General features: G+C 39.5%; 4 protein-coding genes across 5 annotated transcripts; 3 read left to right on the top strand and 1 right to left on the bottom strand.

Annotated features, from left to right (window-relative positions):
* The first annotated feature begins 2 nt into the window (after positions 1–2).
* On the top strand, positions 3–3824 carry LOC17899496 (protein EXECUTER 2, chloroplastic). Its single transcript, XM_006304351.2, has 11 exons — positions 3–423; positions 531–647; positions 735–800; positions 1233–1339; positions 1418–1499; positions 1687–2376; positions 2502–2628; positions 2730–2896; positions 2999–3073; positions 3327–3419; positions 3498–3824. The coding sequence occupies exons 1-11, from the start codon at positions 109–111 to the stop codon at positions 3597–3599; spliced, it is 1941 nt and encodes a 646-aa protein (XP_006304413.1). The 5' UTR covers positions 3–108; the 3' UTR covers positions 3600–3824.
* A 626-nt stretch (positions 3825–4450) lies between these two features.
* On the top strand, positions 4451–7299 carry LOC17897625 (protein KINESIN LIGHT CHAIN-RELATED 3). Of its 2 annotated transcripts, none has more exons than XM_023789608.1 (3): positions 4451–4643; positions 5048–6832; positions 6917–7299. In XM_023789608.1, exons 2-3 carry the CDS (start codon positions 5079–5081, stop codon positions 7113–7115), a joined length of 1953 nt encoding a protein of 650 aa, XP_023645376.1. In that variant the 5' UTR covers positions 4451–4643; positions 5048–5078; the 3' UTR covers positions 7116–7299. The 2 variants fall into 2 exon arrangements, with proteins under 2 accessions (XP_023645376.1, XP_006303924.1); XM_006303862.2 differs by having other exon boundaries at positions 5043–6832.
* A 344-nt stretch (positions 7300–7643) lies between these two features.
* LOC17897915 (lecithin-cholesterol acyltransferase-like 1) lies at positions 7644–9411 on the bottom strand. The gene is made up of 2 exons (XM_006307401.2): positions 8915–9411; positions 7644–8650 (listed from the first exon to the last, which is right to left on the bottom strand). The coding sequence occupies exons 1-2, from the start codon at positions 9385–9387 to the stop codon at positions 7753–7755; spliced, it is 1371 nt and encodes a 456-aa protein (XP_006307463.1). The 5' UTR covers positions 9388–9411; the 3' UTR covers positions 7644–7752.
* Positions 9412–9632: 221 nt separating this feature from the next.
* On the top strand, positions 9633–13786 carry LOC17896684 (U3 small nucleolar RNA-associated protein 4). The gene is made up of 11 exons (XM_006306162.2): positions 9633–9847; positions 9950–10093; positions 10207–10498; positions 10592–10655; positions 10803–10916; positions 10996–11158; positions 11393–11540; positions 11895–12472; positions 12548–12729; positions 12886–13146; positions 13223–13786. Exons 1-11 carry the CDS (start codon positions 9689–9691, stop codon positions 13548–13550), a joined length of 2433 nt encoding a protein of 810 aa, XP_006306224.1. The 5' UTR covers positions 9633–9688; the 3' UTR covers positions 13551–13786.
* Positions 13787–14833: the final 1047 nt, after the last annotated feature.

Below are 14833 nucleotides of genomic sequence, written 5' to 3'. Positions count from 1 at the left end.
CCCCAAATACAAAAATCAATCTTCCCCTATCCACACCGAGACAGTGTCTTTCGTCGAACCGGCAAAAACCTCTCAGTTCGGTCCGGTCCGTTCCTCCGTCGTCCTCTAATGGCGACAACTCATCCATGCCTTCTCGGCCAGAGAATCTCCGTTCCTCGATTTCATCTCCTCTTCAGCCCCAAAAACTCTCCAAATCCGGACACACGCTCCAATTTCTCCGTATCTATCGGCCTACGACACTCCTTTGCTTCTTCTTCTATATCAACCTGTTACCCTAAAACACCATCTCGGAGCTGTCTACGAAATTGCGCCGCCGTTGATGACGCTGATACCAGTTCCTCTGAGGATAAGTGGGATTGGGATCGTTGGAACCGTCACTTCTCCGAGATTGAAGAAGTCGAGACCGTTGTTTCTCTTCTCAAGGTTCTATCCATCTAAACTCGCTTTCACTCTGGTTGTGCTGTATATTTTATTTTAATTTGGGTTGGTTATAGTTTTCTAATTTTGGAATCTTCTAGCTTATGTAACAGTCTCAACTTGAAGAGGCCGTTGAAAAAGAAGACTTTGAAGAAGCAGCTAAGTTGAAACAAGCCATCGCAGAAGCTACTGTTGATGATACTGTCGCTGAGATCATGCGTCAGTTACAGGTTAGAGAGTTTGTGCTTTTGATAACATACAAACAAACTCTTATGTTATCTTCTTACTAATTATATATATGATTAACGTCCTTGCAGACTGCAATACGCGAAGAGCGTTACCATGATGCTTCCAGGTTATGCAATCAGACAGGAAGTGGACTGGTAATTGTGTTTACCGTCTTTATACTTTGTTCTGTCTTGTTTAGCTTGTAAGATACACACCCAAATTATACATAAAGTAACGAGTAGAAGATTTCACTAGGTATTTAAATAAAAAAACCAAAATACTCGTCTTCATGTGATGTAATAAGTGTATGATATACTCTTAGAGGAATCAAGAAAAAAGGTGAAAACTACAAGAGTTCTTAAACTAGAAGTGATACGAAAAATGTTTCGTGTTTTGTTGACTATTAACACTAGTTGGAAGGAATATATGTTTCCTGACATAAGTGAAGGAATACTGATGTTTTCACTGGTAAACCTGTCAAGATTACATGTTATTTCCCCAATCTGTAGTCAATAATCTATGCTTTTATAGGGACTGGGATTGGATTGGATTTTTAAAGCATTATCATGTTTCTGGTGTCTATGTAGGTGGGTTGGTGGGTTGGTCGTCCTCGAGATTTTGAGGCACCATTTGGCAGACTTGTACACATAACTCCAGGTGTTGGTAGGTTTATTGGCATGAGTTACAGTCCAAGGTGAGAACGGGTTATGCTGAGGATTTTAGTATTTTTCAATTATTGGTGGTATTTGAATCTCGTAACTCCTTCATGCAGACAGCTTGTGGCTGAAGCTGCTGGAACACCTCTGTTTGAGATTTTTGTTGTTAAAGACACTGACGGAGGATATGTTATGCAGGTAGTTTAAGCTACATTTTTTTAAAAGTAATTAGCAGTTCTGGTGACAGTATATCCTTTTACCTTTGTATCTTGTAATATAAGATTAGTTGCTAGTCCACTCACCATTCTTGTCTTTTTCTTCTTAAAATGCGCTGATTAACCTGTTCGAACTGATGGTGGTCGAATCTCATAACTGCTTTGTTCAGGTGGTGTATTTGAAGCAAAACCTGTCCACTTCCGAGAATTCCTATTTACGAGCACATCAATCATCGAATGCCCCAATTGATGACCCATCCCTTCTAGATGTGCGAGGAAGTGAAGTGAAGGTGGATAAAAAAGAAGATAGGCTACTACATGCCGAGGAACCAACTGAAGAAGGAATTAAAAATGTGCTAAAATTTCTAAAAGATAAAATCCCAGGGCTAAAGCTGAAAGTAATGGATGTAATTAAAATCCCTGAGGAAAATATTGTAGATAGTGATGATGCTACTGAAGATCTGGTTGAAGAAGGAATTGAGGAATCAAATTCTTCTGATGAAGGAGAAGAAGAAAAAGAAGGAAAAAATGACAGTATTGAGGAAATTTCATCCATGGATAGTGCAGATTATGAAAAGCATTTAAACACTAAGCTTGTTATCGGAGGGGTTCTACACAACATAGAGGATTCCTCCATAGATGATGATATTGTCCGTGTTCAGGCAGATATTATGGATACCGAAAGAGATTCCTTTATCTTGCATGTTCCTTGGCAAAGTGTGATTGATTTGGATATCGATACAAGGAAAAACAGAGCATCCAAGGAACAAGTAACATCTATTGCAGCTCAAGGAATTTCAGATCTGATGCCACCAGAGGTTGCCAAGACGTTCTGGGGTTCAGAGAAAGCTTCTTTGAAGGTATTGCTGAATTCACGCCATTTTTATAAAGCTGAACTCTAGAATCAGATCGTTATTATTTAAGACCTCTTTATGTTGTCGTGTTAATGTTTTTATATATAAAGAATATTCGCTTATTGTTCTAGGTATCGAGAAATTTGCATGAGATGGTCAAGCGTTCTATTACTGAGGAACAAGAACGAAACCATTTCTACGAGTATACAGCATTTAATAGAATCATAACTCCTGAAAGCAACCTAGACCCTTTTGATGGTAAGCATATTGTGCTTTAGTCTTATTTTCTTTCTCTTGATTTGGGCTTAGAATGTATTTGCACAACTCAACATGGAATATGTTCTGACTTTGAAGCGCAGGCCTATATGTGGGTGCATTCGGGCCTTATGGCACCGAGATAGTGCAACTTAAGCGCAAGTATGGTCGTTGGAATGATGCAGAGGGAAGTAACTCTTCAGATATAGAGTTCTTTGAATATGTCGAGGCTGTAAAGTTGACAGGGGATCCAAATGTGCCGGCGGGCCAGGTTATATATCTTTTTGAACAATTTTTTTTTCAATTTTTGTTTACAAATCATGACATTTTTTATGAGATGAAGAATCTAAGATAGGGTCACAAATTCTTGTAGGTGACATTTCGTGCAAGGATTGGGAATGGGAGTCGCATGACAAATCATGGATTGTTTCCAGAGGAATTGGGAGTGGTAATAAACTAATAATACTTTCCTCATCTCCTGAGCTTCAGTTACAACTTACAAATCCAAAACAAAAGCATGCTCAGCTATGTAAATCGATAAAATATCAAAAACTTTATGCTTAAGCTAAAAGCTGAACCTGAAAAAGAGTCAAAAACTATTTAATCTCCTATTGACACAATAGCTTAGACATGTCATGGGTTCCAACCGTGTTGACCTTTGAATCAAAAGCTTTATTAAGAAGATGTTTACATATGTGCAGCTTGCGAGTTACAGAGGACAAGGAAGAATCGCCGACTTTGGGTTTAAGAACCCAAAATGGGTCGAGGGCAAGTTATTAAAACTCAATGGAAAGGTAATACATAGACACACAAAAGAGACAACAATCATTTATTCGGCTTTCGGTTTTAAATGGATGGGGTATTGTGAACAGGGAATGGGACCATATGTGAAAGGCGCGGATCTTGGATTTTTATATATTGGTCCTGAGCAAAGTTTCTTGGTAGTTTTCAACCGTCTGAGACTGCCCGAGTGACCAAATCGTTATTGATCGAAACGCCGTCTTCTTTCATTGTAACTATAATCTCCTTTTCTTTGTTCCTTGCACTTTAAAACCAATAACACCCCGAGCGTGTTTATACTAGCTAGAACTTTTAGTTTTTTAGATATTTTGGGTTTTATGATATATTTTTTTTTTTTTGTGAACCGGGTTTTATGATATAATAACTAAGTTTAAACCATATAGTCTGTGGATTGTTCATTACGGATTTGGCGGTGTAGGTCTATAGTGTTCAATAGAATTTAAAATTTTCGGTTTCATCAGTTTGTTTTTGTGGTCTATTTAGACTGGTTTGATCAAATATAATGAACACCCCTACTACAAGGTATCATCACACTTATAACTGAAAACAGGGGTCAACTATACTAAACTATCATCGTCATTGGCAAACTATCATCACACATATATGTTTGGCTAGACAAAATATAGGATAATGCAAAGTGACATTTACAAATTTTAAGCTAAAGTAAATGATCGAATCCGACATGCTGTTTCACCGGGATAATGTTTTCAAGACCCCATTTAGTATAGTACTAGATCCAAACCTAGAAGAACACATGTAACTTGTGCGAATCAATCTAGTGAGGCAAACATAATAATCTTGATAACTAACTTAAACAACTTATTGTTTAAAAAAACTTAAAAATTCCAGTTTCTCCAAAATTAGGTAAATCGGAAAAAAGGTAAAATAGCAATAAATGTAGTTTTGTTTTGTGTGTGTTCCCGTGAGACAACGCAATGGCGGCATTTACATTGGAGAAACAAGAATAAAAACTCCTTTTTTTTAATTTTCTTTTTGGTTATTTCTCTCTCTTCCCGCTCCTCCTCCTCCTTCATCTTTTTTGACATTCCACCGAGAAAAAGAAAGCAAAAAAAAAAAGGGTTGAAATTTCAACTCTCTCTCTCACCCCTCCGACCCATTTCTGGTCTTGTCATTTCTACAATTAGGACTTCTCTTCAGATTTCTTATTGTTCTTGTCTCCTTCCGAGGATTTCGATTCCGACACAATCCCAAACAAGGTTAGATAATTTGTCTCTATGTTTCCTCTTTCTTTTGTTGTCCCCTTTCGATTTCTTTTCGCTGTGTATAACCAATCTCTGAATAACTCAAGTATTGCCGCCTCTCCTGTTTGTCTTATAATGGCTAATGTGCCGTAATGAAAGTGTCTGAATAAAAGAATTGTATGTGCGGCGATTTGCGTATGTATTTGGATAAATGATGATAAAGGATTCTTTTTATGTTTCAATTTGTATCTGAACTTGCCTGCAATGCATTCTTTTTATGTTTCAATTTGTGGGTTTGCTAAAGGATTCGCCTTTATCTCTTTCTTTTCTTTTCTTCTTCTGGTTTAATCGAGGCTTGTGCATCCGTTTTTTAGTTCTTCAGCTCCATTGATGATGTTTGGGTTACGGTTGTAGTGCAGAGAGCTGTTTTATTTTGGAGGAAATTGTAAAATGGAAAGAGGAGGGTCTGTTCACGAATCGCAATCCAATGCCGATCAAATGTTTGACACAACGATAGAGGAGCTATGTAAGAATCTCTGCGAATTGCAGAGTTCTAATCAGTCTCCATCGAGGCAGAGCTTTGGATCTTACGGTGATGAGTCTAAGATTGATTCTGATCTACAACATCTTGCTTTGGGAGAGATGCGAGATATTGATATTTTGGAAGATGAAGCAGATGAGGACGAAGTTGCAAAGCCAGAGAAGTTCGATATCAAGTCAAACTCTGCGAAGTCGGATTTGGAGGTCATGTCCAAGGATATGGAGAAGCAAGTTGTTAAGAAGGATGTGAGTAGATCGAACGTGGGAGTTGGTGGCACGAGGAAGAAGAAAGCTGGAACTACAAAGCTACAAATTGGAAATGAAGAGCCTTCATCTGAAAACGTGGAGCTGGCACGGTTTTTACTGAACCAAGCGAGAAACTTGGTTAGTTCGGGTGATAGTACCCACAAAGGTCTCGAGTTAACTCATAGAGCAGCTAAGTTATTTGAGGCTTCTGCAGAGGATGGGAAACCGTGTTTGGAATGGATCATGTGTTTGCATGTTACAGCAGCAATTCATTGTAAGTTAAAGGAGTACAATGAGGCAATTCCGGTTCTGCAGCGTTCGGTTGAGATTCCAGTTGTCGAAGAGGGTGAAGAGCATGCACTTGCCAAATTTTCTGGTATGATGCAGTTAGGCGACACTTATGCTATGGTAGGGCAGCTAGAGAACTCCATATCTTGTTATACCGAGGGACTGAACATCCAGAAGAAGGTTTTGGGAGAAAATGACCCAAGAGTTGGTGAAACATGCAGGTACCTATCAGAGGCTCTTGTACAAGCATTACGGTTTGATGAGGCTCAGCAGGTGTGCGAAATGGCTCTTTCTATACATAAAGAAACCGGTTTACCAGGTTCAGTCGCAGAGGCGGCAGATAGAAGACTCATGGGTCTTATATGTGAGACTAAGGGAGATCATGAGAATGCCCTCGAGCATTTAGTATTAGCCAGTATGGCCATGGCAGCAAATGGACAAGACTCTGAGGTTGCTTTTGTTGATACTAGCATTGGTGACTCGTACTTGTCGTTGTCTAGGTTTGATGAAGCAATTTGTGCTTACCAGAAATCTCTGACAGCACTGAAGACAGCAAAGGGAGAGAACCATCCAGCTGTCGGTTCAGTTTATATCCGTTTAGCTGATCTCTATAATCGAACCGGAAAAGTGCGAGAAGCAAAATCTTATTGTGAAAATGCCCTCCGGATATACGAGTCTCATAACCTAGAAATTTCTCCCGAAGAGATTGCAAGTGGTCTTACAGATATCTCAGTGATTTGTGAGTCTATGAACGAGTTGGAACAAGCTATTAGCTTGCTTCAAAAAGCGCTGAAGATATACGCTGATTCTCCTGGCCAGAAAATCATGATTGCAGGAATTGAAGCTCAAATGGGAGTGTTGTACTATATGATGGGAAAATACATGGAGTCGTACAACACATTTAAGAGTGCTGTCTCAAAACTACGGGCGACTGGAAAGAAACAATCAACATTTTTCGGGATTGCACTTAACCAAATGGGTTTAGCATGCATTCAGCTCGACGCAATAGAAGAGGCTGTTGAGTTGTTTGAAGAGGCCAAGTGTATTTTAGAACAAGAGTGTGGTCCGTATCACCCTGAAACACTTGGACTGTACAGCAACCTTGCAGGAGCCTATGATGCAATTGGCAGGTATGTGCTTGTGTTAATTTCTCTCTTTTTTTCGTCATCCTACTGACCTCTAACAAGTTTGTGGTTTCGGTTGTGAATATATAGGTTGGATGATGCGATTGCCCTGCTAGCACACGTGGTTGGGGTTCGGGAGGAAAAACTCGGTACAGCCAATCCTGTAACGGAAGATGAGAAGAAAAGGCTGGTCCAACTCTTGAAAGAGGCTGGTAACGTTACAGGAAGGAAAGCTAAATCCCTCAAGACGCTAATTGATGCCGATCTCACTTCCCCGGCTCTTCGTTAACAATATGTTATATTTTCTTACTATTTATAGAAATGTGAATACATTTTTTTTGGTTTTTTTGTTTGTGATTATGTTTGTGGAAGTGTTTCCTTTCATTGTCTCTTAATCCGGTGTACTTGAATTAACAGGCTCACATATTTGTTCTAATTTATTGAATGAGAAGATCATTACCACTTTTACACAACTTTAAAACTCATAAACAACAACACCTTTTTTTGTCTTCTTATACTCTTTATTTCCTTCGGAACAACTTATTAGTTTTATATAAGAAAGATCATTACAATCTTCTCTAATATTTGAATCACAGCTCATCTTAATGGTGTGAACAGAAGGCATATATACAATGGCTAGTACGGTGGGGATTTCACAGACGGATCACTTTACTCATTTCTTATGAATTATGTTTCAAGTTTGGCTCAAATCCAATAAGCTACACTTCTTGCACCAAAGCACTTTTTCTTCGAATTATATCACACTATTCTTATTATTTAGGTTACTTTTTTTTTTCATAGGGAGTTAGATAGAGACTTAATAAAACTTTTGTGTGAGCCAAACTAAACAAACCGTGAAATCTCTGTAAATGACTTCTTTATCTTACAATATACAACTAAAATTGATGGAATAATGAGTACTCCTCTCATTCACTCATAGCATTGACGTTGGCTAATGCAGAATTAATAATCGAAATCTGCTTCACAATCTGTTTAAGTGCAATCTCATCTTTGAGTATAGAGGTATGCGAGACTCCACCAAGCTCAACGTTTTCCACGCTCTCAGCTTCCAAAGCTGCTAAACTCGCCAAATTAACCGTCCCATCTCCATCTCCATACTTAATCTCTGGTTGCTCATCAAATCCTCCTTTTCCATACACCAAAACCTCTGGCGTATCAACTCCTCTCCCATATATGCAAGTGACTGGCACTCCCGGAGTCACCAGTTCCTCTGTTAAAGGCAACACTCTTGTCTTGTAAGGCACAACTCCTTGAGAGAATCCAATGACCGCAAGAAACTTATCCATCTCGTAAGCTGTGTAGTTAACCCCGGGAGTAACGACAAGCGGTTTGGTTCTGTCGTGAAACACTTTGGCAGATGGAAGTAACCATTGGTTACTCTCGGAGGTCCTCTGCTGTGGTCTGACCAGCAAAGGGTCAACTAAAGGTACACCGAGTGTGTTTCCAGAAGCAAACGTCTTCATCTGCGAGATCGTCCCACCCCATGGTGCAGCAAGTGCAACAAAGTGTTTGATGTACTTGCGGCGCCATGAAGGGGTGGTACGGTTGAGGAATTGGAGAACAAAAAGTCCTCCTAGGCTATGGGAGAGGAGTATCACTGGCTTTCCGTTGTTCTCGCCGCTTGTTTTTTCCACCAAACTCTTGAGGTCTTGTAGGAACTCTGAGGCTACACGGGATGGGTGGCCCGACGCAGCCAGGCCATACCTGAAATCATATGGAGCTCCCAAGAGGGTTTGGTCGTTAACATACCCACAGCCTTTCTCTAGAGCTTTCACCAAAGGTTCCATGTAAGATGTGGCATCTCTGCAAATCAAACCTTATAGTTAAGCTACATTAATATATATACCTTATAAATTTCCTCGCATTGTACCAGCATTATTAAATTTAAGGGACAGCTTTCTAGCTTCACTTAGAATAGACGATCCGGTTTTTAATATCGATTGTGAATCACCTAACGTTCACATTACCTCCTAGTAGATTAATGGCTACTGCCTCTTGATAACTATAATCCTACCCACAATAGTCCCCATTTTGTTTGCTAAACGGAAATTTTTGGTAGGTACTAACCGGAGACGAGGGTCAAGGTATAGAAGCGACTTGGTCGAACCAAAATGAGGAACCCTGGTATGGACACCAGGAGCATTTTGGTAATCATCCAAATCGGCGTCATAGTACAACATCATACGGTCGTTGAAGCACCTGGTGAAGGGAGAGAATATCACTGCTGCATCAAACCATAGCCTAAACCATCCACCATTCTTCTTGTGAATCGGATATAACCAGCTGCTACACCAAAAGCTAGTTGGCTTGTACTCTCTGTCCAGTCTTGCCTCTAACTGGTTACCACCGTTTCCTGGAACCAGAATGAGAGGGTACACGTTGTTTCCCATACACATGGAGGTCATTGTCGCCATTACAAGCATCCCTATGATTACCCAAAAATGTAAAGATGGTTCCTTCATTTTCTTGCTAAGAAACAGAGTCTCATCAAAGGAGATTTGGAGAAAATTTCCATTGAATTTTGGAAAGCAGAGTAGCATCTAAAACGAAAGGCTTAAGATGATAACTAGTATATGGTGTAGATATGAAACACGCTTACCCGCTTCCTCAGCTAGAGACTCTAAATATTTATTTCCTTTTTTATTGTAATTCGCCAACGTGGCATTATACAACGTATTTAACTGGAAACCAGATTTACAGCCCAGTAGATCGGGTCGACCCGACCGCTTTTTAAACTGTTGCTCCAAAAAAAGAAAAGAAAAAAAGAATCAAAAACCCTTGTTAAAACCTAAACGCTAATTTGCTTCTTTGTCGTCTCTCTCATCTTTCTCCGTCGCCTCCATGTTTGAGTACAGGTGCAGCTCCATCGATTGGAAACCATCTCCGGTGGTAGCTCTTGCTACCAGCTCAGACGGCTCTCAGGTCGCTTCAGCTCGAGAGGATGGTTCTCTCGAGGTCTGGCTCATCTCTCCCGGTGCTTCCTCCTGGCACTGTCAACTCGTAAGTCCTTTTGCTTTTTCTCTTCCAATTTTTACATTTTTGAGACGATTAGAGCTGTAATAGTCTCTTTGTGTTATCTGGTCACTTTAATTTTGAGTATAGATCATCCATGGAGATCCAAAATCGAGAATCTCGCACCTTGCGTGGTTTGGTACTGGTTCTAAAGGTTCGTCTTCTGCTAGGTTGTTTTCTTCGAGCATCGATGGCACAATTTCGGAGTGGGATCTTTTCGACTTGAAGCAGAAGGTGAATTTCACTTGATAAAAATTCCAGCTTCTTGTACATTGTTCCAGTTATTTGCAAAACAAGTACATTCGCTGATTTGCTCGTATTGTATCTCTTTCTATCTGATTGCTTAGGTCGTCCTAGAGTCAATTGGCGTATCAATCTGGCAAATAGCTCTGGCACCTCTTTCAATTGGAGCAGAAGGTAAAGAAGCTAAGCTGATTCAGAATGGGTACTTGAGTGAGAAATCAGATGACGAGGAAGAAAGTGGAGTTGAAGATGATTCAGAGTTAGACGAGCTTGATGAGAAAGTGGAGGCCTTGGATAGGCATCTTGCAGCTGCCTGTGATGATGGCTGCGTGAGGATTTATTATATCTCTGATTCAGACAAGTTAACCTACTATAGATCGTTACCTAGGGTCAGTGGTGAGAACTCATTACCCCCGACGCATCATTTTGACCCTTCATTATTGTATATACTTAGGTGCTTTATAGAACATTAATGAGTGATTTGCATAGGCCGTGCTTTAAGTGTGACGTGGAGTTCGGATGGACGGAGAATCTTTTCAGGCAGTAGTGATGGGTGAGGATAATTTATCTTACTTTGTATGAGATGCTTATTATTTAATTACCTTAGAGATGCATATTTTATTGGAAAGAAGACCCCTGAATATTCTTCGATTGGGCTAAAGTTGATTTTTTTTTTGGGATTCCCAACAATTATCTGTAGGCTGATAAGATGCTGGGATGCTAATCTCTGCCGTGAGGTATATAGAATCACTGTTGGACTTGGAGGACTGGGAAATGGGTCTGAGCTCTGCATTTGGTCACTTCTTTCATTAAGGTAAAGATTATCGTCCACATATGTTAGTTTTATGTCTTTCTTTTCTTATTGCTTGCTAATGATCTACATCGTATTTTAGGTGTGGAGTTCTTGTTAGTGGAGATAGTACAGGAAGTGTTCAGTTTTGGGATAGCCAGCATGGAACCCTTTTACAAGCGCATTCTAATCACAAGGGTGATGTCAATGCCCTTGCAGCATCCCCATCTCATAACCGGGTGTTTTCTGCAGGCGCTGATGGACAGGTAAATGATACTGCTAGTGTTCGCTCATGTAAATCCCAGTTAACAAATGGTATATAATAAAGACTGGTTCCTGTTGATGAGAAATTGTACTTCAATATAGTAGAAACATATAATATGACCAATTTTAAGGTGTTGTATAACTAAAAAGAAAAATTCCTGTTTTATCAGCACATTAGATATGTTGTTTGGCTGTAATGGGGACAACTTTCTAATACTTCGTCCATCCTTTTGCAGGTTATTCTATATAAGCTCTCTGGTGGTACATTTAAATCACAAGATTTTAAACCTTCTTCCACTCAGAAGTGGGATTATATTAGTTGTGTAAGGGCTCATACACATGACATCAGGGCGCTAACTGTCGCAGTGCCAATAAGTTCTGAAGGTCAGTGGCTTCTTGAGTGATATTATATTTTCAGATTGTCCAGTATGGTTTATAATAAAAATTCATGTTTCTATGTATTAGAGTTTGTGGATCACAAACATAGAGAAACCCCAATGCACTAAATAGAAAAGAATGAGTATCCTAAGAACTCCTCATTTGGCTACAAATAGAAATCTAATGTCAAACTAGTAACCTTATTCTCTATCAAATTACTTGATATTTATCACAAGAAACCCTAGTACTTATTTTGGCTTGAGCCATATTGTGTATCAAAATGCATACGGGATCAATGTTGTATCTAGTAGCTGCCTAGATTTTTGTTATTTTTATTTCTTAAGCTCCCATCTTTTGCAGGTTCTCTTCCAGACATTAATGCAATAACAAGTCCTAAACAACGCAGGAAGGAGAAGCCGGTTGGTTTCAGTTACCATAAATGGGCACATTTGGGGGTTCCGATGCTCATTTCAGCAGGTGATGATGCAAAGCTTTATGCATACTCGGTTCAAGAGTTCACTAAGTTTCCTCCACATGATATATGTCCTGCGCCTCAGAGAGTACCCATGCAGATGGTACATAATACAGTGTTCGATGAGATGTCTCTTCTCTTGGTTCAGGAATCTTGTTCTTTAGATATTCTTCGTATTCACATAAGTAATGATTCTAGTGGGCGTGTCTCCACCAAGCCATTGGTTCGTGTTAAAAGTAAAGATGCCCGGAAGATCATATGCAGTGCAATTTCTAACTCAGGGTCACTTTTTGCTTATTCTGATCAAATTCGCCCAAGTCTGTTTGAGTTGAAGAAAAATAAACTTGGAAAGAATCCATGGAGTGCCAGTAGAAAGCGACTTCCGAATCTTCCGTTTTCTCATTCCATGACTTTCAGCTGTGACTGCTCTCGGCTGCTAATAGCTGGACATGATAGAAGGATATATGTATGTGCCATATTTTTTACTAGTATTTATTTACTCCCTGACCTTGTCAAATATCTGAACTTTATTTGTTGGCAGATTGTTGACGTTGGTAGCATGGACCTATTACATTCTTTTACTCCACGCCAGGATGGGCAGGAAGGTGAATCTCCTCCTCGAGAGCCTCCAATTACAAAACTGTATACTAGCTCCAATGATGATTGGTTAGCTGCTATCAATTGCTTTGGGGACATATATGTGTTCAACCTGGAAACGCAGAGGTGAACATTTTCTGACCCCTTTCTTCTTACAATTATTTGTTAGGACTTGTTCACAATGGATATATCTGCAGAGCGATATAAGTATGGCTTGCATATATTCAAGCACCTGCTTGTATATATTTTTTTCCTTCACTCAGCCTCTAATTCTGATCACAGGCAGCACTGGTTCATATCAAGGCTTGATGGTGCATCTGTTGCAGCCGCTGGTTTTCATCCCAGGAACAATAATGTGCTTGTGATCTCGACCTCTTCCAACCAGGTATTTGCATTGGATGTGGAGGCTAGAGAGTTGAGCAAGTGGTCATTACTGCACACCTTTTGTTTGCCAAAGAACTACCAAGAATTTCCTGGTGAAGTCGTAGGACTCTCATTCTCGCCATCACCAAGTTCATCATCTGTAATCATTTATAGCTCCAGGTACTTGATTGGTTTTCAAAATTTTCACTTAATGACAAATATAATCGTGACACTTGTATTTTTGGTTGCATGGCAGAGCTAAGTGTTTGATTGAATTTGGGAAGCCGGCGGAAGAAGACGAAGAAACGGATTTGCCATGCAAACCGTCTGAAAAGCTAGAAGGTAGACTTGCAAGCATTGGTATGAAATTGGGGAATGGTGCTCAAAAACGTAGGTTAGAGGAGTATCAAAAAGAGAGTAAGAGTAATAAGAGAAAGAAGTTTGAAATGGTAACTTCAAAGCACCCAGTTCTATATTTACGACATTTATCAAAAAGTGCAATTTTGGTAATGGAGAAACCATGGATGGAGGTTATCAAGGGGTTGGATACACAACCAGTACACAGACATATATTCGGGACATAAGCGAGAAGAGGAAGCTAAAGGAAGTTGCCTTTAATTTCTTGAGACCCTGCTTAGTAATAGATATGTTGGAAGAGTGTCAGAAGATATATCGGCCAAGTTATGAGGAAGTATGTTTCCTTCCATATGTTGAGCAATATATGCCTAAAATTTTGTATTGTTTCTACTGTCTGTCATACATTGGATTTTAAGTTTTGTGGCTCATAAATTTATATATTAGAAGCTTTTCTTGCAACGAACCTCTTCTTTGAATCTGATCATTCCACTTATTTTAATGATATATTGTTACAAAATTTGTTTATACTTATAACTACCGAGGGCGAGAAACAAAAGAAAACAGGAGAGTGATACTACTACACATTACATTGCTACCTTTGTTTAGGGATGTTGTTGATCTCTTCAGTTTTTATGATAGAATCCAAATACGTATAGAAATTTCAAGAAAAGACTATGGACGTTCTTTTAGTGTATACTAAAAACTCTTCTCTTTTATTCATTGATTGGTTATATATGACCGCGAGTCTTCAAATTTTGCGGACATAGTTTTACAAATATCGAATTTTATAAAAAAGGTGGTAAAATCTTTAACGTGGATGAGGCAAAGGCAATAAAACCCGTACAAAACGTATTTATATTCTTCCATACCATAATGATTCGAATTCGAGAAAAAGTAAAGAGCTGGCAAAACCACCAAAGCAGAACTCTATAGACGAAAGAGAGAGAGAAGAGTACTCCACCGTGTGCGTGTGTGTCGAGCAAATATAGGATGTTAAACGGCGAGGTCAGGTTTTTTAAGAAAGAAAAAAAAGGATGACAAAACCAAGACACGTACGAGAAAAGAAGCCCCCAGACGTCAACTAAAAAAGCACCACGTGTCTCTCCTTCTCTCCCACCGTTGCATGGAGCAGACAGACGCTGCAACTGCCTCGTGTTACTCCCTAACGCCCCAATCACTCACCCACACCTCTCTAACTATCTCGAAGAAGCAAAGTCTTGACGCCAATAACGCCTAACACTTAAAACCAAAATTATAACTTTGGTGAAGTTTCAAAAAACAAATCTTTAAAATTAAAGCCCTCGAATATTGTTTTAAGTACATTGCATGTGGGTTTTTTTTCTAAACAAAAAAAAAGAGAAAAGAGAAGAGAGGAGGGAGGGGATAGGTGTAGGCACGCATGACGCCCAGCAACAACACGCGTTGCGGTGACATCCTCTGTGATTGGTGAACCGAACCACATATCCCCAATACCTTCTTGTAAAAACGGCACATTAACTCATTTCCCCCT

The sequence above is a fragment of the Capsella rubella genome, unplaced genomic scaffold (assembly GCF_000375325.1).
Source record: "Capsella rubella cultivar Monte Gargano unplaced genomic scaffold, Caprub1_0 scaffold_1, whole genome shotgun sequence".
NCBI classification, from domain to species: domain Eukaryota; kingdom Viridiplantae; phylum Streptophyta; class Magnoliopsida; order Brassicales; family Brassicaceae; genus Capsella; species Capsella rubella.
This window is presented reverse-complemented; position numbering and strand designations above follow the sequence as displayed.

What these genes read in the sequence shown, in the direction of transcription:
- LOC17897915 (XM_006307401.2), bottom strand. Translation starts at nt 9,387, where the DNA reads ATGCTACTCTGCTTTCCAAAATTCAATGGAAATTTTCTCCAAATCTCC. An exon ending in TACCTTGACCCTCGTCTCCG is followed by an intron (nt 8,651 to 8,914) that starts GTTAGTACCTAC and finishes TTTGATTTGCAG; the next exon opens with AGATGCCACATCTTACATGG.
- LOC17899496 (XM_006304351.2), top strand. Translation starts at nt 109, where the DNA reads ATGGCGACAACTCATCCATGCCTTCTCGGCCAGAGAATCTCCGTTCCT. An exon ending in AGATCATGCGTCAGTTACAG is followed by an intron (nt 648 to 734) that starts GTTAGAGAGTTT and finishes ACGTCCTTGCAG; the next exon opens with ACTGCAATACGCGAAGAGCG. An exon ending in CAGAGAAAGCTTCTTTGAAG is followed by an intron (nt 2,377 to 2,501) that starts GTATTGCTGAAT and finishes TTATTGTTCTAG; the next exon opens with GTATCGAGAAATTTGCATGA.
- LOC17897625 (XM_023789608.1), top strand. Translation starts at nt 5,079, where the DNA reads ATGGAAAGAGGAGGGTCTGTTCACGAATCGCAATCCAATGCCGATCAA. An exon ending in GCCTATGATGCAATTGGCAG is followed by an intron (nt 6,833 to 6,916) that starts GTATGTGCTTGT and finishes GTGAATATATAG; the next exon opens with GTTGGATGATGCGATTGCCC.
- LOC17896684 (XM_006306162.2), top strand. Translation starts at nt 9,689, where the DNA reads ATGTTTGAGTACAGGTGCAGCTCCATCGATTGGAAACCATCTCCGGTG. An exon ending in GACATGATAGAAGGATATAT is followed by an intron (nt 12,473 to 12,547) that starts GTATGTGCCATA and finishes ATTTGTTGGCAG; the next exon opens with ATTGTTGACGTTGGTAGCAT. An exon ending in GTAATCATTTATAGCTCCAG is followed by an intron (nt 13,147 to 13,222) that starts GTACTTGATTGG and finishes GTTGCATGGCAG; the next exon opens with AGCTAAGTGTTTGATTGAAT.